A 16,817-nucleotide genomic window follows, 5' to 3' on the forward strand; every position below is an offset into this window, starting at 1 on the left:
ATAATTAAGGTCGGATGATGATGATTATGCGGGGGCAGAGGATACCAGGCTAGAATGGCCTATTAGGTCTGTTCTGTATTAAATCCTCTCCCCAGACTTAACAGCATCTAAACAGCTGGATCTAGAGTAGACTGAGCCCCAGATCCCCTCACGTCTGACTGTGCCCCTGGACAGATTTGTGTGAGGCCTGAGAGAGCAGAAACTTTAGCTCTAGTTCAGTAGGAGGCTCGTGGAAAGTAAATGGTTAACAATATCTTTGCCTATAGCAAGATGGCGACCGGAGTTCTCTCCTCCCTCCCTGGGACGTGAGGGGCGGCCGGGATCGTGCGTGTGCGGCGCATGGCGATGACGCACATTGGGGGCGCGGAGTAGTGGAGTTTGTTGCGCTGCTGGAGGCGAACATGGCGGGCGTCGCTGATGCCGCCGCTCCCGGCAGCAGCGGGGACGGGAGGCGAGGCGGCGCCCCGGAGCAGCTGCAGCAGCAGCAGGACGCGGGAAGGGGGGAGCGGAAAAGCAGCTGTTCGAGCGGCGAGTCCCGGCCGCCTGTCGGCGGCTCGGGGCAGCCGCCACCGCCGCAGCGAACCGAAACCCTGGGCTTCTACGAGAGCGACCGGGAGCGGAAGAAGAAGAAAAGCGTCTCAGGTGAGGGGCAGGGGCCCGGCTGGGGCTCGGCGCCGGGAAGGGAGGGGCTGGGGCTGAAGGGCGGAGAGAGAGGCCGGTGGGGTTGAAGTTAGCGAGGGGAGAGGCTGGGGGTGAGGAGCGTGTTGAGTAGGGGGGTCCCCAGGGAGGCCGCGAGTGCATCTGTCCCTTCCAACTGGCTGGACTGGGGGAGCCTTCCCGGCAGCCCGGGACCCCGAGAGCAGCAGGCTCTGACGCGGAGCCTTCAGAGAGGGAGTTTGGTTCCGAGCTGTCAGAACGGTGGTCATGTGAGTGCTGAGCTAGTAAGTGTCTCACTGGTGCACTCAGCAAACACTCTGTGTAAAGTCTGCGGCCAAAAGTGTTCAAACGTGGGTGCCTAAAGTCAGCCTCTTACGTTTGGTTTTAGGCTACTAAATGAACGTGGTCTGGTCAATCCTCAGCTTCTAAATTCTGCATATGGCTTTAAGAGCATTTTAGGCACCCATGGTTGAAAATTTTGGCCAGAGACTTTAAAAACTGTGCAACATAGTTCAAATATGGGTGGTATGTAGCATCTGTGGTAGCTTAAGTGATGTAAGATGACTTTGTGGACTAGTAAACAATGTCGTCTTAGTCATTACATCTGCTTATTTTTTCCTTATACTTTGGTTTGGTAAGTGACGTACCTTTAAAAAAAGACCTAAGTGGTTTAAGTCTTTCATTCAAATTTATAGTAGTGTTCAATAAAGGAGAGTGGAATAGTGGCATTTCTATATAGTTTATTGTAATGGGTACAATGATAAAAAGATCAACTGCAATTGATAAGTATTATAAATCAATGTTAGGAGAAGTCAGGGGATAATTTATTGCTATAACTTCAGCTAAGAAAACTATTCCACAAAATAGTGTACTGTTTTCCAAACTAATCTAACAGAGATTCAGATCTGGACAGGTACTGTGTTTTGTCTATTCTACTGTTCAGGTGTGTTTGTCCAGTGTTCTCTGTCACTTACTGAATAAACAGTTTTTGATAAATGAATTTGCTTAATACAGAATATTGTAAATAGAGAAATCACAGTATTTAGTCTGTAGAACAAAATATAAGTATTGTATATTGTGTAAGCCTCCAAAAATATAATTATGCTTTATTAATACTTGTCTTCTTCAGTTTAGCTACATTTAATGTAAGGAAAATGTAACAATTTTTGCCATTAAGCTACAACTGTATGAAGACTTACTCTGGAATTGCTGATGTTTCCAAGTCCTGTATTGTGTCATGTTTAGAAGAAACAGATAAAGCTTTTATCATAAAAATTTAAAAAATTAATTTAGTGTAGTTTGTGTTGGTGGTTCAGATTTAATTCTTAAGATTCCAAATATTGATATATATATGAACTGTTAACTTAATACCTTGCTAAAAATGGCTTTTGAAAACAGGCTTGAAGAAGAAATCAAACTTTGAGTCTGTTCATCTCCTGCTTTATGGATTTAAGCATAACTTTACATAACAATAAACATTAGAATAATTAAAATCATTACTCTGTTTTCTAAACTGTTTAGTAAAAGCTGAATTATTTCCATTAAGCTTGACTAGTGTTATATCAGCCTCAAATTCTACTGCATTCCTGACAACTGTATTATGTCATAAGATTTATAGCATCATTGTGCCTTTGTGGTATTGATGAAATTGCATTAACATTAAATCACTACAACTCTACTGATTTAGCTTGATTACAATATTACAAACTCTTTTATAGTGAAATGGAAATGGAATGTTATATTTAGGATTTATACTAATGTACCCAAAAGGTTGTTGAGTAAATAGTATGTTTAGGTATCTTTATAAAACATTTTCCTATGCAGAAAAAATACAAAACATATATTTTTAACGTTAGTTTTGATTAACATTTAAATTCAAGTATATAAGAGCCAATAGTTCATAATGGATTTTAAGAATAAAAACACCTTTATTTAGAAAAAATACAATAAACTGTCTTTGCTTAATGTTTACTTATCTTGATATAATAACTAAGAGAACTTCACTTATATCTGTCTCTAGCAGTATGCTCAATATTGTACAAGTTCCCAAAATTAAAAATAGTTCCTTCCGTTATAAGCAAGATAGCTAGACAGGATGTTCTGGGGAGGCCACAAGAGGAAATAACTGATTTTTCTGAAGCTTGTATTGTCATATTGATTCACTTCTGTGGGCATTGTGAAATAAGTGTATGTTTAAGATGGATTCAAGTTAAGAGAAGGTAGCAGCTTGACATTTTGGAAATGACAAAACAATTTATATGTAATGGGAGTGTAGAGTGAGCCATAGATAAGGTAATGTTTACATTTTTATAAATGGGTTTCTCCTTTTATACTTAGTGGTTTATATTATATTTATCATGTGAGTATCTACATGTTGCAGTTTACTTTAGGTAAATCAGTATCTTTGTCCTTTAAAGAAAGTCAGTTTTAACTTCTTACATTTGGAGGGAGCTAATGCTTTGAATATCAAATTCTTCAGTCTAGATTTGTCCATTGAGTCCTTGTTTTCCCTTCTGCTGCTGCCGGTTCTCAGTTCTCGCCTCAGGTTGGGAAATGGCAGTAGGGACGTAACATGTATTTTGGGCAGTCAGGATGAGGATAGAACTGGCATACGGTTGGTAGTTACCATTCGGATCATGAGAAAAGCACATGTGGTCCTGACAACACTGATGAAAGTTCTTTTTGAACCTCCTCTCCATTCCTATGACTTTTGTTTTTTTATACAGAAGGTTATTTTCTGGATGGCAATGCCTCTGGCTCTCAAAATACGTTAGCTTTGGCTCCCAGTCTCTTATCCACAGTATACCGGATTTAACAAAGATAAAGTGGTGGTGTAGACTAGTTTGATTCCTTTCCAAGGTGATGTCAGATTTCCACCTTAAGCCTATTATCCTGCCAACTCCCTGCATCCACATGCCTGTCCATCTTGATGAGGCCCTTCTCGAAATGCTCAATGTTAAAGATCCTTGGAGTCCTATTTGGAGCAGAATAGAGCCCTCATAAAGTCCACCCAAGTACTTTTTTTCAGTTCACACTAGTTCATTGAGGAATACTGTTACAAAGAGAAAAGGAGTACTTGTGGCACCTTAGAGACTAACCAATTTATTTGAGCATAAGCTTTCGTGAGCTACAGCTCACTTTTTGCAAATACAGACTAACACGGCTGTTACTCTGAAACCTGTTACAAAGAGGACCACGTCTACATGACTATCTGATTGCATTTCATGTTGCTTTGACCTATATGGTCTGAACTAGACAGCTATGTCACTCTGCCTGAGCCCAAGGTTATCGCACCAGCCTGCCTTAGTGATGTTTCCATTATCATGGACATCTGAAAAGCAGTTAGAAGTTTTTCTGCCCGTTTACCAAAAGATGTTTTGTTTTGCTTTAGGATGTCCGTTATTTTCAGTTGACTAAATTTTTACATGCCCTCCCCACTCATTCTACAGTCTTGTATGCTGTTCTTGATACTGAGTTTTGAGAAGACTTAGTCCTCCTTGTGATGTATATTTTAAAATATATAAACCTACCTGTTAACTGTGAACCTTGCGCTCATTGCTTATTGTTCTCATTTTCTCTTCCGCTATCCCTGAGGCTTCTTTCTTTCTGGGAGGGAGAATTCTGCATAGATACCTTTTGGAGAAGGAAAATTGCTTGCTTGTATTTTTTGCTTCTCTCAAACTAACCCTTGCAGGATTCCCACTCACCTGCCCATCTTCCCTCAGTTTGGAGGGTATTTGTTGAAGTGGGGTTTTTTGCCTTGCAAAATGCTTTGCAGTTATTTTTGAGGCACATTTCTATCTTATATTTACATTGTTTTGGGAGATTTGCCTCCTGCAAAGAGTGTTATGAGGAGACTCATACTTTGCAGGAGTGATGCACGATAGCTAAGGCTAAGATTTTTGTCATGGAAGTTACGGAATCTGTGGGTATGTCTACACTACGGAATAAGGTCGAATTTATAGAAGTCGGTTTTTTAGAAATCGGTTTTATATATTCGAGTGTGTGTGTCCCCACAGAAAATGCTCTAAGTGCATTAACTCGGCGGAGTGCTTCCACAGTACCGAGGCTAGAGTCGACTTCCGGAGCGTTGCACTGTGGATAGCTATCCCACAGTTCCCGCAGTCTCCGCTGCCCATTGGAATTCTGGGTTGAGATCCCAATGCCTGATGGGGCTAAAACATTGTCGCGGGTGGTTCTGGGTACATATCATCAGGCCCCCGTTCCCTCCCTCTCTCCGTGAAAGCAAGGGCAGACAATCGTTTTGCGCCTTTTTTCCTGAGTTACCTGTGCAGACGCCATACCACGACAAGCATGGAGCCCGCTCAGGTAACCGTCACCCTATGTCTCCTGGGTGCTGGCAGACGCGGTACGGCTTTCCTACACAGTAGCAGCAACCCCTTGTCTTGTGGCAGCAGACGGTACAGTACGACTGGTAGCCGTCATCGTCATGTCTGAGGTGCTCCTGGCACGTCGGCTGGGAGCGCCTGGACAGACATGGGCGCAGGGACTTAATTTAGAGTGACTTGACCAGGTCATTCTCTTTAGTCCTGCAGTCAGTCCTATTGAACCGTCTTATGGTGAGCAGGCAGGTGATACGGATTGCTAGCAGTCGTATTGTACCATCTTCTGCCAGGCAGGCAAGAGATGAGGATTGCTAGCAGTCGTATTGTACCATCTTCTGCCAGGCAGGCAAGAGATGAGGATGGCTAGCAGTCGTACTGTACCATCTTCTGCCGAGCAGCCATGAGATGTGGATGGCATGCAGTCCTTCTGCACCGTCTGCTGCCAGCCAAAGATGTAAAAGATAGATGGAGTGGATCAAAACGAGTGCAAAACAAATCTGGTCTATTTCTTATTTGCTTCCCCCCCTCCCCTGTCTAGGGGACTCATTCCTCTAGGTCACACTGCAGTCACTCACAGAGAAGGTGCAGCGAGGTAAATCTAGCCATGTATCAGTCAGAGGCCAGGCTAACCTCCTTGTTCCAATAAGAACAATAACTTAGGTGCACCATTTCTTATTGGAACCCTCCGTGAAGTCCTGCCTGAAATACTCCTTGAAGTAAAGACACCCCCTTTGTTGATTTTAGCTCCCTGAAGCCAACCCTGTAAGCCGTGTCGTCAGTCGCCCCTCCCTCCATCAGAGCAACGGCAGACAATCGTTCCGCGCCTTTTTTCTGTGCGGATGCCATACCAAGGCAAGCATGGAGGCCGCTCAGCTCACTTTGGCAATTAGGAGCACATTCAACACCACACGCATTATCCAGCAGTATATGCAGCACCGGAACCTGGCAAAGCGATAACGGGCGAGGAGGCGACATCAGCGCGGTCACGTGAGTGATCAGGACATGGACACAGATTTCTCTGAAAGCATGGGTCCTGCCAATGCATGCATCATGGTGCTAATGGGGCAGGTTCATGCCGTGGAACGCCGATTCTGGGCTCGGGAAACAAGCACAGACTGGTGGGACCGCATAGTGTTGCAGGTCTTGGACGATTCCCAGTGGCTGCGAAACTTTCGCATGCGTAAGGGCACTTTCATGGAACTTTGTGACTTGCTTTCCCCTGCCCTGAGGCGCATGAATACCAAGATGAGAGCAGCCCTCACAGTTGAGAAGCGAGTGGCGATAGCCCTGTGGAAGCTTGCAACGCCAGACAGCTACCGGTCAGTCGGGAATCAATTTGGAGTGGGCAAATCTACTGTGGGGGCTGCTGTGATGCAAGTAACCCACGCAATCAAAGATCTGCTGATATCAAGGGTAGTGACCCTGGGAAATGTGCAGGTCATAGTGGATGGCTTTGCTGCAATGGGATTCCCTAACTGTGGTGGGGCCATAGACGGAACCCATATCCCTATCTTGGCACCGGAGCACCAAGCCGGCGAGTACATAAACTGCAAGGGGTACTTTTCAATAGTGCTGCAAGCTCTGGTGGATCACAAGGGACGTTTCACCAACATCAACGTGGGATGGCCAGGAAAGGTGCATGACGCTCGCATCTTCAGGAACTCTGGTCTGTTTCAAAAGCTGCAGGAAGGGACTTTATTCCCAGACCAGAAAATAACTGTTGGGGATGTTGAAATGCCTATATGTATCCTTGGGGACCCAGCCTACCCCTTAATGCCATGGCTCATGAAGCCGTACACAGGCAGCCTGGACAGTAGTCAGGAGCTGTTCAACTACAGGCTGAGCAAGAGCAGAATGGTGGTAGAATGTGCATTTGGACGTTTAAAGGCACGCTGGCGCAGTTTACTGACTCGCTTAGACCTCAGCGAAACCAATATTCGCAATGTTATTACTGCTTGCTGTGTGCTCCACAATATCTGTGAGAGTAAGGGGGAGACGTTTATGGCGGGGTGGGAGGTTGAGGCAAATCGCCTGGCTGCTGGTTACGCGCAGCCAGACACCAGGGCGGTTAGAAGAGCACAGGAGGGCGCGGTACACATCATAGAAGCTTTGAAAACCAGTTTCATGACTGGCCAGGCTATGGTGTGAAAGTTCTGTTTGTTTCTCCTTGATGAAACCCCCCGCCCCTTGGTTCACTCTACTTCCCTGTAAGCTAACCACCCGCCCCTCCTCCCTTCAATCACCGCTTGCAGAGGCAATAAAGTCATTGTTGCTTCACATTCATGCATTCTTTATTCATTCATCACACAAATAGGGGGATGACTACCAAGGTAGCCCAGGAGGGGTGGTGGAGGAGGGAAGGAAAATGCCACACAGCACTTTAAGCACAGCACTTTAAAAGTTTACAACTTTAAAATTTATTGAATGACAGCCTTCTTTTTTTTGGGCAATCCTCTGTGGTGGAGTGGCTGGTTGGCCGGAGGCCCCCCCACCGCAGACGCGTTCTTGGGCGTCTGGGTGTGGAGGCTATGGAACTTGGGGAGGAGGGCGGTTGGTTACACAGGGGCTGCAGTGGCAGTCTGTGCTCCAGCTGCCTTTGCTGCAGCTCAACCATACACTGGAGCATACTGGTTTGGTCCTCCAGCAGCCTCAGCATTGAATCCTGCCTCCTCTCATCATGCTGCCGCCACATGTGAGCTTCAGCCCTCTCTTCAGCCCGCCACCTCTCCTCCCGGTCATTTTGTGCTTTCCTGCACTCTGACGTTATTTCCCTCCACGCATTCGTCTGTGCTCTGTCAGTGTGGGAGGACAGCATGAGCTCGGAGAACATTTCATCGCGAGTGCAGTTTTTTTTTCTTTCTAAGCTTCACTAGCCTCTGGGAAGGAGAAGATCCTGTGATCATTGAAACACATGCAGCTGGTGGAGGAAAAAAAAAGGGACAGCGGTATTTAAAAAGACACATTTTATAAAACAGTGGCTACACTCTTTCAGGGTAATCCTTGCTGTTAACATTACATACATAGCACATGTGCTTTTGTTACAAGGTCGCATTTTGCCTCCCCCCACCGCGTGGCTACCCCCTCAACCTTCCCCCCTCCCTGTGGCTAGCAGCGGGGAACATTTCTGTTTAGCCACAGGCAAACAGCCCAGCAGGAATGGGCTCCTCTGAGTGTCCTCTGAAGAAAAGCACTCTATTTCAACCAGGTGACCATGAATTATATCTCACTCTCCTGAGGATAACACAGAGAGATAAAGAACGGATGTTGTTTGAATGCCAGCAAACATACACTGCAATGCTGTGTTCTACAATGATTCCCGAGTACGTGTTACTGGCCTGGAGTGTTAAAGTGTCCTACCATGAAGGACGCAATAAGGCTGCCCTCCCCAGAAACCTTTTGCAAAGGCTTTAGGAGTACATCTAGGAGAACCGCGAATGCCAGGGCAAAGTAATCCTTTCACATGCTTGCTTTTAAACCATGTATAGTATTTTAAAAGGTACACTCACCAGAGGTCCCTTCTCCGCCTGCTGGGTCCAGGAGGCAGCCTTGGGTGGGTTCGGGGGGTACTGGCTCCAGGTCCAGGGTGAGAAACAGTTCCTGGCTGTCGGGAAAACCGGTTTCTGTGCTTGCTTGCTGTGAGCTATCTACAACCTCCTCCTCATCATCATCTTCTTCGTCCCCAAAACCTGCTTCCGTATTGCCTCCATCTCCATTGAAGAAGTCAAACAACATGGCTGGGGTAGTGGTGGCTGAACCCCCTAAAATGGCATGCAGCTCATCATAGAAGCGGCATGTTTGGGGCTCTGACCCGGAGCGGCCGTTCGCCTCTCTGGTTTTCTGGTAGGCTTGCCTCAGCTCCTTAAGTTTCACGCGGCACTGCTTCGGGTCCCTGTTATGGCCTCTGTCCTTCGTGCCCTGGAAGATTTTGACAAAGGTTTTGGCATTTCAAAAACTGGAACGGAGTTCTGATAGCACGGATTCCTCTCCCCAAACAGTGATCAGATCCCGTACCTCCCGTTCGGTCCATGCTGGAGCTCTTTTGCGATTCTGGGACTCCATCATGGTCACCTGTGCTGATGAGCTCTGCATGATCACCTGCAGCTTGCCACGCTGGCCAAACAGGAAATGAGATTCAAAAGTTCGCGGTTCTTTTCCTGTCTACCTGGCCAGTGCATCTGAGTTGAGAGTGCTGTCCAGAGCGGTCACAATGGAGCACTCTGGGATAGCTCCTGGAGGCCAATACCATCGAATTGTGTCCACAGTACCCCAAATTCGAGCCGGCAAGGTCGATTTAAGCTCTAATCCACTTGTCAGGGGTGGAGTAAGGAAATCGATTTTAAGAGCCCTTTAAGTCGAAATAAAGGGCTTCATTGTGTGGACGGGTGCAGGTTTACATCGATTTAACGCTGCTAAATTCGACCTAAAGTCCTAGTGTAGACCAGGGCTGTGACTTTCAAAGATCTCAGTGACTTCAGCAGCCGGGAGCTGTAGGGTCCTGCTGCTATCTGTGGTGGCTGAGAGCTGTGGGGCACCCCCACCACTTCTGGCAGTGGGCCCCCCAGGCCCTGAGTCGCTGGTACAGGGGGTACCCCACAGCTCCTGGCTGCCACTGGGAGTACCCTCTAGTTCCCAGCTGCCTTGGGTGGAGGGGTACCCCAGCTCTGAGCTGGCTGAGGGGGCCCCAGGACCTCCGAACCCAATACCTGGTGGGGGGTCCTTGGAACTCCCAGCCAGCCCCCACAGCTGCCCAGCGGCTCCTCATTTTGTCAGTGATGTTTTTAGTAAAAAGAAAGATATTTTTCAGGTCACAGGCTTCCGTGAATTTTTCTTTATTGCCCGTGACCTGTCCATGTTGTTTTCTAAAAATATCTGTGACAAAATCTTTGTCTTAATGATAACCAGTAGTTCATGTAACTCATCGTTTACTGCACCCCTCCATGGGTTAAAAAATACAAAAGCTGAGTGTAATAGCCTTTTCATCTTAAAAAGGCTAAGACCCAGGAATGAGAATCCTATTGATGGTATTTTAAGCGAAACAAAATGAAAGGGCAAGTAACGTTCCTTTTTTGCAGTAGGAAGTTTTCAGTTATTTGAGTCCCTATGCAATGATTCCAGTATTATTGGAATTTCAGTTAGACCATAATAGTTATATATTGTTGTTTTTATTCTGAATCTTAATGTTCTCAATTTCATTTTTACCAATCATGGTGAGATTACATTACGGGAGTTCAGGAAGGAATAGCATAGTCTGATGTTTCTGTGGATCAAACTATATATCTTGTTAGGGTGTCTAAAGCATCTGTATGATATTTACCTGACAAAGAAAGGGAAGTCCTCTATGGCCTGTGTTATGCAGAAGGTCAGACTAGATTATTACAGAGTTCTCTTCTAGCCTTAGTATCTGTTGACAGTAACTGGTATAGAATAGGATAAATCAATTCTTGATGGCCTATCAAAGTGCCTCAACCTTGACAGGGTTGTCTCTCTTCTTCTCTTGGGCTGGCTGAGTTTACACATAACATATTCCTGAAGATGGGAGGAGAAGCTCCTAGTCTGAAGAATCCCTGACTTCATCTTTTAGAGACTGAGGAAGTCAACTCTGCAGCTTTTCCAATGTCGTCTTTGCCAAGGTTCAAGCATTCCAACCCAGGTCAACAACTGGTAGCATCAAATATTTTTTACTAGTGACCTTGCTTATTAGCTTCTCTGGATGGTAGCACAGAAAACATAGGCTGTCACATTTAAAAACAGGTCTTTAAATTTGCTTATTTGCCAGGATTGCACATTTTTAATGATGCCTCCATAAATGTTCTTTTCAGTTATGAGATTCCCACTGTGCAATTGGATTTACTGAGCTGGGACTTCATCTCTGACTGTCCTCAGTACTTTGACCGATCAGTGGCTATATAAAGCCCTGAGTGAGAGCACCATTTCTCAAGTTATTCCCTGATCTCGAATCATCAGTTACTGACCTTATTGATAGATGAACTCTTCGGGGATGGAGCTAAATCCCCAGTTTAGTAGGCCAAACTCTGAAGATACTGCTGTCCAATCCAGACTGCAATTGATGCAGATGTGTGGGGCAGAACTGGGGTGGCCATGAAGTGGAACATTCTTAGGCTGGAAGTTACAAAGTGTCTAACCATCAGGGGCTCTGGAATAGCCTTCCAACAGGAGTAGTGGGAACAAACAGTCTAACTAGTTTTAAGATGGAGCTTGATAAATTTATCAGTGTGATTATATGATGGGGGTTGCTGGCAATATAGGACTTGACTCCAGTCCTATATTCTTATTAGGCTCCATAATGGAGCACTAAAGGAAGGTGTGGTCTTATAAAAGCCCATCTTCCTTCAGTGTTCTGCTCAGAAACTTTGTATATGAGGTTGGGATGAGAGCACCAGAAGATGTGGATCCCCCTCTCAGTTCCCAAAAGAATCACAGGTTTGGGGACCCAAAAGCAGATTTTTAGGGATGGTGAGAGTTGTGGAGAGAGAAAATTAAAAGCAAATTGCTGAAAGGGAGAATGTCCGCTTGAAAGTTAGTCAAGTTGAGGAAAAAATGTGATTAATTTCATGTGCTACACTTTCCCCTTAATCTCCCTGATAAATCTTTTTCTCTAATCTTTCAACTTCAGGAATTTAAGGAGTTGCTTGTAGCAATAGTAGGTACAATATTTCCAGAGACAAATGAGATTTTAAAAAAAATTTTTTTTGAGTCTAATGTTCCACTGATCAGTTAACTCACCAAACAAACAACCCAAAAGAACAGGAAACCTTAAATATTTGAATCCCTGCATTGAAAGAATGGGGGCAGATTTTCTTTTTTCTCCATCCTGTAATAAAGATGAAATTGAAGCCACTGAAAAAGTGTTCATTTGGAACAATGGCTTTTGCTGTTCTTTGTTTTTAGATGGTGTTCCATTCCATTACAGGTTTAAGCTAAAGGGAACATTCCATCCTGAGAGTAGTTGTCACATTGATGTTACCACTGCCATGATTTGTAGGTACAAATAGCAAGATAGTGGTTATCACCGTTGAAATATAGAGAATTGGTATTAGTAATATAGAAAATGATCTGATTAGCCTAAGATTTAATTTTGTGGGTTGAATTGTATTGTTTTAATTCCTATCAAACACTTGTTTAAAAACTCTTTCCCAAACTGTGGAAACAAGTACAGTTTGATGTTCGTAGCGGTGTGGCCTAGTTGTCAGAGCACAGAACCTGGAGTTCTTAAACACCCTGCCCTTGACTTGTTTTTGTGATCTTGGACAAGTGATTTAACCTCTGTTTCGCTGTTTAAGTGGTGGTCTTAATTTTCTACCTCCGACATGAGGATTGATTCATGCAATGTTTCCCAACTTGTGGGGCATGTCTCAGGCCATGTATATGCTATAATGACTATAGCAGTATAGCTATGGTGCCATAGCGCTACTGGCATAGTCCCATAATGTAGACACAGCCTACAGCAATGGAAGGGGTTTTTCTGTCGGTGTAGGAATGCCATCTCTTGAAGCGAGAGTAGCTGGGTCAATGGAAATATCCTTCCATTGACCTAGCTGCGTCTACACCAGGGAATAGTTCGGCATAACTACAGCTCTCAGGAGTGTGGATTTTTCACACTCTAGCTGGGTCAGCCTAAATTTTAAGCATATACCAGGCCTCACTTGGCCAGTGTGAAGGACAAGCCATTGGAGGGCATAGACAGACCTCTCTATTCTTCACCAAAGTGTCAGCTTTTGTTTAAAAAAAAGTGTAGCTGTTATTGTTGCAAAGAAAACCTTCAGAGTATGAAGTTTATAACCAGTACCCGAGGCCACGTTTACACTATAAACTTACATCTCTAAAACTATTTCAGAGTAACAGCCGTGTTAGTCTGTATTCGCAAAAAGAAAAGGAGTACTTGTGGCACCTTAGAGACTAACCAATTTATTTGAGCATGAGCGCTCACGAAAGCTCATGCTCAGATAAATTGGTTAGTCTCTAAGGTGCCACAAGTACTCCTTTTCTCTATAACTATGTCACTCGGGTGTAAAAATCCACATCCCTGAGCGACACAGTTATACTGACCTAACCCCCCTGTTATAGATAGATGGAAGGGCTTCTCCCATCAACATAGCTACTGCCTCTATCTGAGATAGGAGAGTTTCTTCTGTCGGTGTAGTTAATCTATCAGATAGTAGAATTTTCACTGAAGCGCTACAGTGGCGCAGCTGCAGTGGTGTAGCGTTTTAAGTGTAGACCTGCCCTGAGTTTGTAGAGAGCCAGAAACAATAGCTCTTTCGTGTGAATTGCCCCTTTTATTTCAGTGGGTGCTAACTCAGGTGCCAGTGGTGATACCTTAAATGTCAGCATTGTTAACTCTTTCACCTCTCTTCAGACCAAATAAGAAAGGAGAAGTATCATTATCTACGCTTTTATTTAGTAAAGTAGAGCAATGAGGTGGACGGTGTACAAATTAAGATGTGTAGGCTGTATGCACACATGGCAGGGTTGCAGGGGCAGGGATGGGGCTTCAATTGGTTTCATTTTCCTGATGCTCAGTGTGAAAAATTTGGGAAATACTGGAATAATGCTTGTAAAGGAAGTGCTCCATTTAATGCTGGGCCTGTATCTACACTACAAATTTTGGTCAATGCAAATTACTGTGGTGCACAGCCAGTGAAGTTTGTATATTGCACAATTGCATGCATACTTGGCTGCATGGGCCAGCACTGTGCATGCTCCCCAGGAGTGCTTGTGTTATGCAAAGTGTGGTACACCACAGGAAGGTATCCCAGTGTGCTACGTGCCACCATCTGGTTAGGCTTAAAATTTGGGAATTTTTTACAATGTTATGAAATAGAAATGACTTACCCAGGTATTTCTGGGAGCCACAAGTCAAGTTCCCAGCATGCGACTGTCTCCATCCATGTCCCATAATTTTCTCACCTTTTTGATGTCTGCTATCTCTGACAGATGTATAAAGCCTGCAAGGCTATGCACTATTCTCATAAATGTTGCAAATGCAGGACACAATTTTCCTGTATTTGCAGATCCTCTGGAAATACTGCAGCAATAGGGGACACGATGATTTCTTAGACAACAATTTTCTAAGGGACATATGAAAAAGAATTCAGGGTTGTTGGTGTTTACAGAGCAATTGCAGATGATGGAGCCTGAGAAATGAGCATTGACTGGTGGGATTGCATCATAATGCAAGTTTGGGATGATGAGCGGTGGCTGCAGAACTTTGGAACATGAAAGCCACATTCCTGGCTCTGTGTGCCAAGCTCAACTTAGTTCTCTAGTGCAGGGACACCAGAATGAGAACTGCACTGATAGTGGAGAAGCGACTGGTGATCACACTCTGGAAGCTTGCAGTGCTGGATTGCTATGCATCAGTTGGAAATCATTTTGGAGTAGAAAAATCCACATTGGGGGGCTGTTGTCATGCAAGCGTATAGCACCATTAATCATCTCCTGCTATGCAGGACTAACTCTGGTGGAGGATTTTTAGCAGTGGGGTTCCCAAAGTGCAGTAGGGAATGCATATCCGTATTTTGGCCCCAACCCACCTTGCCACCAAGTACATCAACAGAAAGGGCTACTTTTCTATGGTTATGCAAGCATTGCTGGATCACCGGGAACACTTCACTGATATCCGTGTGGGTTAGTCAGGGAAGGTGCCTGGCTCTTGCATCTTTAAGAGCATAGGATTCTTCAGAAAGCTGCAAGCAGGGATGTTCTTTCCTGACCAACAGATTACCAGTGATGATATTGAAATGCCAATAGCTATTCTGGGGGCACCTAGTCTACCCCTTGCTGCTGGCTTATGAAGCTGTGCATTTACCTCAAGAACAGACTCAGGGATTCCAGAGTAGCCCTTCTGTTGGTTACTTTCAGGGTCCCCAGATGCTGACTTATTAATCTGTTCCTGCAAGGTGAAAGAAGGGGGCTGCCCTAGTGAAATTGCCAAGATTTACCAAGGATCTCCCTATATCCTTCAGGAAACTCCTCAGAACAGACTAGATCTGTTTACCTGTGGGAGGACACTGATATAGCCCTCCACTCAAAGAATTGACATCCAGGCTGTACACTTTCCAAAACAAAGTATTTTCTTTATTTAACACATTTTCCCTGATCCAATTAATCTAAACATAAATCAAAACAAAAATCCATTAGCACAATCCTTGGGTACAGGTTAAAAGTACCTGAACCATAACATATAGTTAAAGCAATACTAAGTGACTGTATTATGCATGTGGTGATCAGTCGCTGACAGCAATCTTATATTTAAGGCAAGTCTACACTACTGCATTACATCAGCTGTGCCACTGTAGTGCCTGGTGTAGATGCGCTGTGCCGATGGGAGAGCGCTCTCTCGTCAGCATAATTACTCCACCTCATTGAGAGACAGAAGCTGTGTCGACAGGAATGCATCTGGACAGCTCTTTAAGTCGATGTAACTTATGTCTCACATGGGAGTGGGTTTTTCACACCCCTGAGCAACGTAAGTTACATCAACTTAAGCAGTAGTGTAGACAAGCCCTTACACTGTTCTATATGTATAAAGTTTAACATTCATAACACAAACACACATCTTTATTAACCGAAACATACACGCATATACTTATTAATACTATTTTTATTCTACATTTACACTATAGCTAGCATGCTTATTCTCTGTAGGTGTCTCTTCCTCTGCTCTGTCAAGGTCCTTCTGCTCTGTCCCAGGTGCTGCTACTCGCTGCTCCTGACCTTTCGACTGACTGAGAACCACACGCTTTGGCTGCTGACTGTCTGCCTTATATACATATTTTGGCCTGTTCTGATTGGTTATTTTTTCACCCCTTCCTTATCTTCCAATCAAATTTAGACCCTTTCTGATTGGTCTGTACTTATAGTCCAATCACAGCTACTAAATCTAACCTTCAATCAAAGCTGTTACGTAACAAGTCTTAGTATTATAGTCTGTTTACTTTTATGGTCTGGTGACCCTCACCTAGTTTTGGGGCAGTATGCCTGACTGACCTCACCCTGCAGTGTTGGAGTGACATTTACTTGGCCCAAGTCTCATTTGTCTGCCTCGGGAAGCCGGGGAACTCGCCGGATAACTCGGAGGCAGAAGTGTATTGCCATGTGTATGGATCAGTACATGAACGCCTGGAACACAGTCTCACGAGCATACAACTTCCGGCTGCAGAGGGAGAGAGCCAACATGTAACCGGCTTCCAGCAGCCCTGACAACGTGCTTCAGTACTGCCCCCTGCTCGGGAAGAGTGACTTGACTCCTGGGCTAGCCAGAGTGGCCCAGTGAGAATGAAAGGAAAAGTGGTGGGAGTGAAATCCCTGTGATTTGGTAAATTTGGCATTTTCATCATGGTAGAGCAATAAAGCCACGTCTGGAACCTCTCCCCGTTTAAAAAAACAAAACAAAACAACAACAACAATACTAACCATAGGCAAACCCAAAAACTGCTATTTCACTCTTCTTGGCTGTGTGCCAACGTTTTACACACACCAGTTTACCAAAACTATTAAACTATAAACAATTGCCTCATCCCTTTTAATCTGTATCCAACTGTTAATTTATGCATCCTAATGCTAAGGTCTGCTCTTGTCACTCTATTTCTTAACAACCTAGTTAATTTTATTTTAGTTCTTCTCTTATTTTTCAATTAATGGTGGCAAGTCAGTGGTTTCAGTGCTGTGCTTAGGAAACAGAATAGAGCAGCTCAAAATCTTTCTTATCTATGTACTTGCCACCTCGATGGCACCAAGGAAAGATTCAACTATCAGCTCAGCAGGTTCAGAACAACTTATTGAACATGCTTT

At 44.5% G+C, this 16,817-nt stretch overlaps 1 protein-coding gene across 6 annotated transcripts in view; it reads left to right on the forward strand.

The window, feature by feature from the left end:
• The first annotated feature begins 353 nt into the window (after positions 1-353).
• The window catches only part of TAPT1 (transmembrane anterior posterior transformation 1), a 97,345-nt gene continuing 80,881 nt past the window's right edge, over positions 354-16,817 (forward strand). For 4 of the 6 annotated variants that reach the window (XM_073342448.2, XM_073342449.2, XM_073342450.2 and 1 more), the window contains exon 1: positions 354-642. In XM_073342448.2, the coding sequence (XP_073198549.1) occupies positions 418-642 (225 nt within the window). In that variant the 5' untranslated portion in view covers positions 354-417. The remainder of the gene's footprint in view (positions 643-16,817) is intronic. The other 2 variants (XM_073342453.2, XM_073342455.2) reach the window with 2 other exon arrangements.

Source organism: Lepidochelys kempii, chromosome 4 (assembly GCF_965140285.1).
Source record: "Lepidochelys kempii isolate rLepKem1 chromosome 4, rLepKem1.hap1, whole genome shotgun sequence".
NCBI classification, from domain to species: domain Eukaryota; kingdom Metazoa; phylum Chordata; order Testudines; family Cheloniidae; genus Lepidochelys; species Lepidochelys kempii.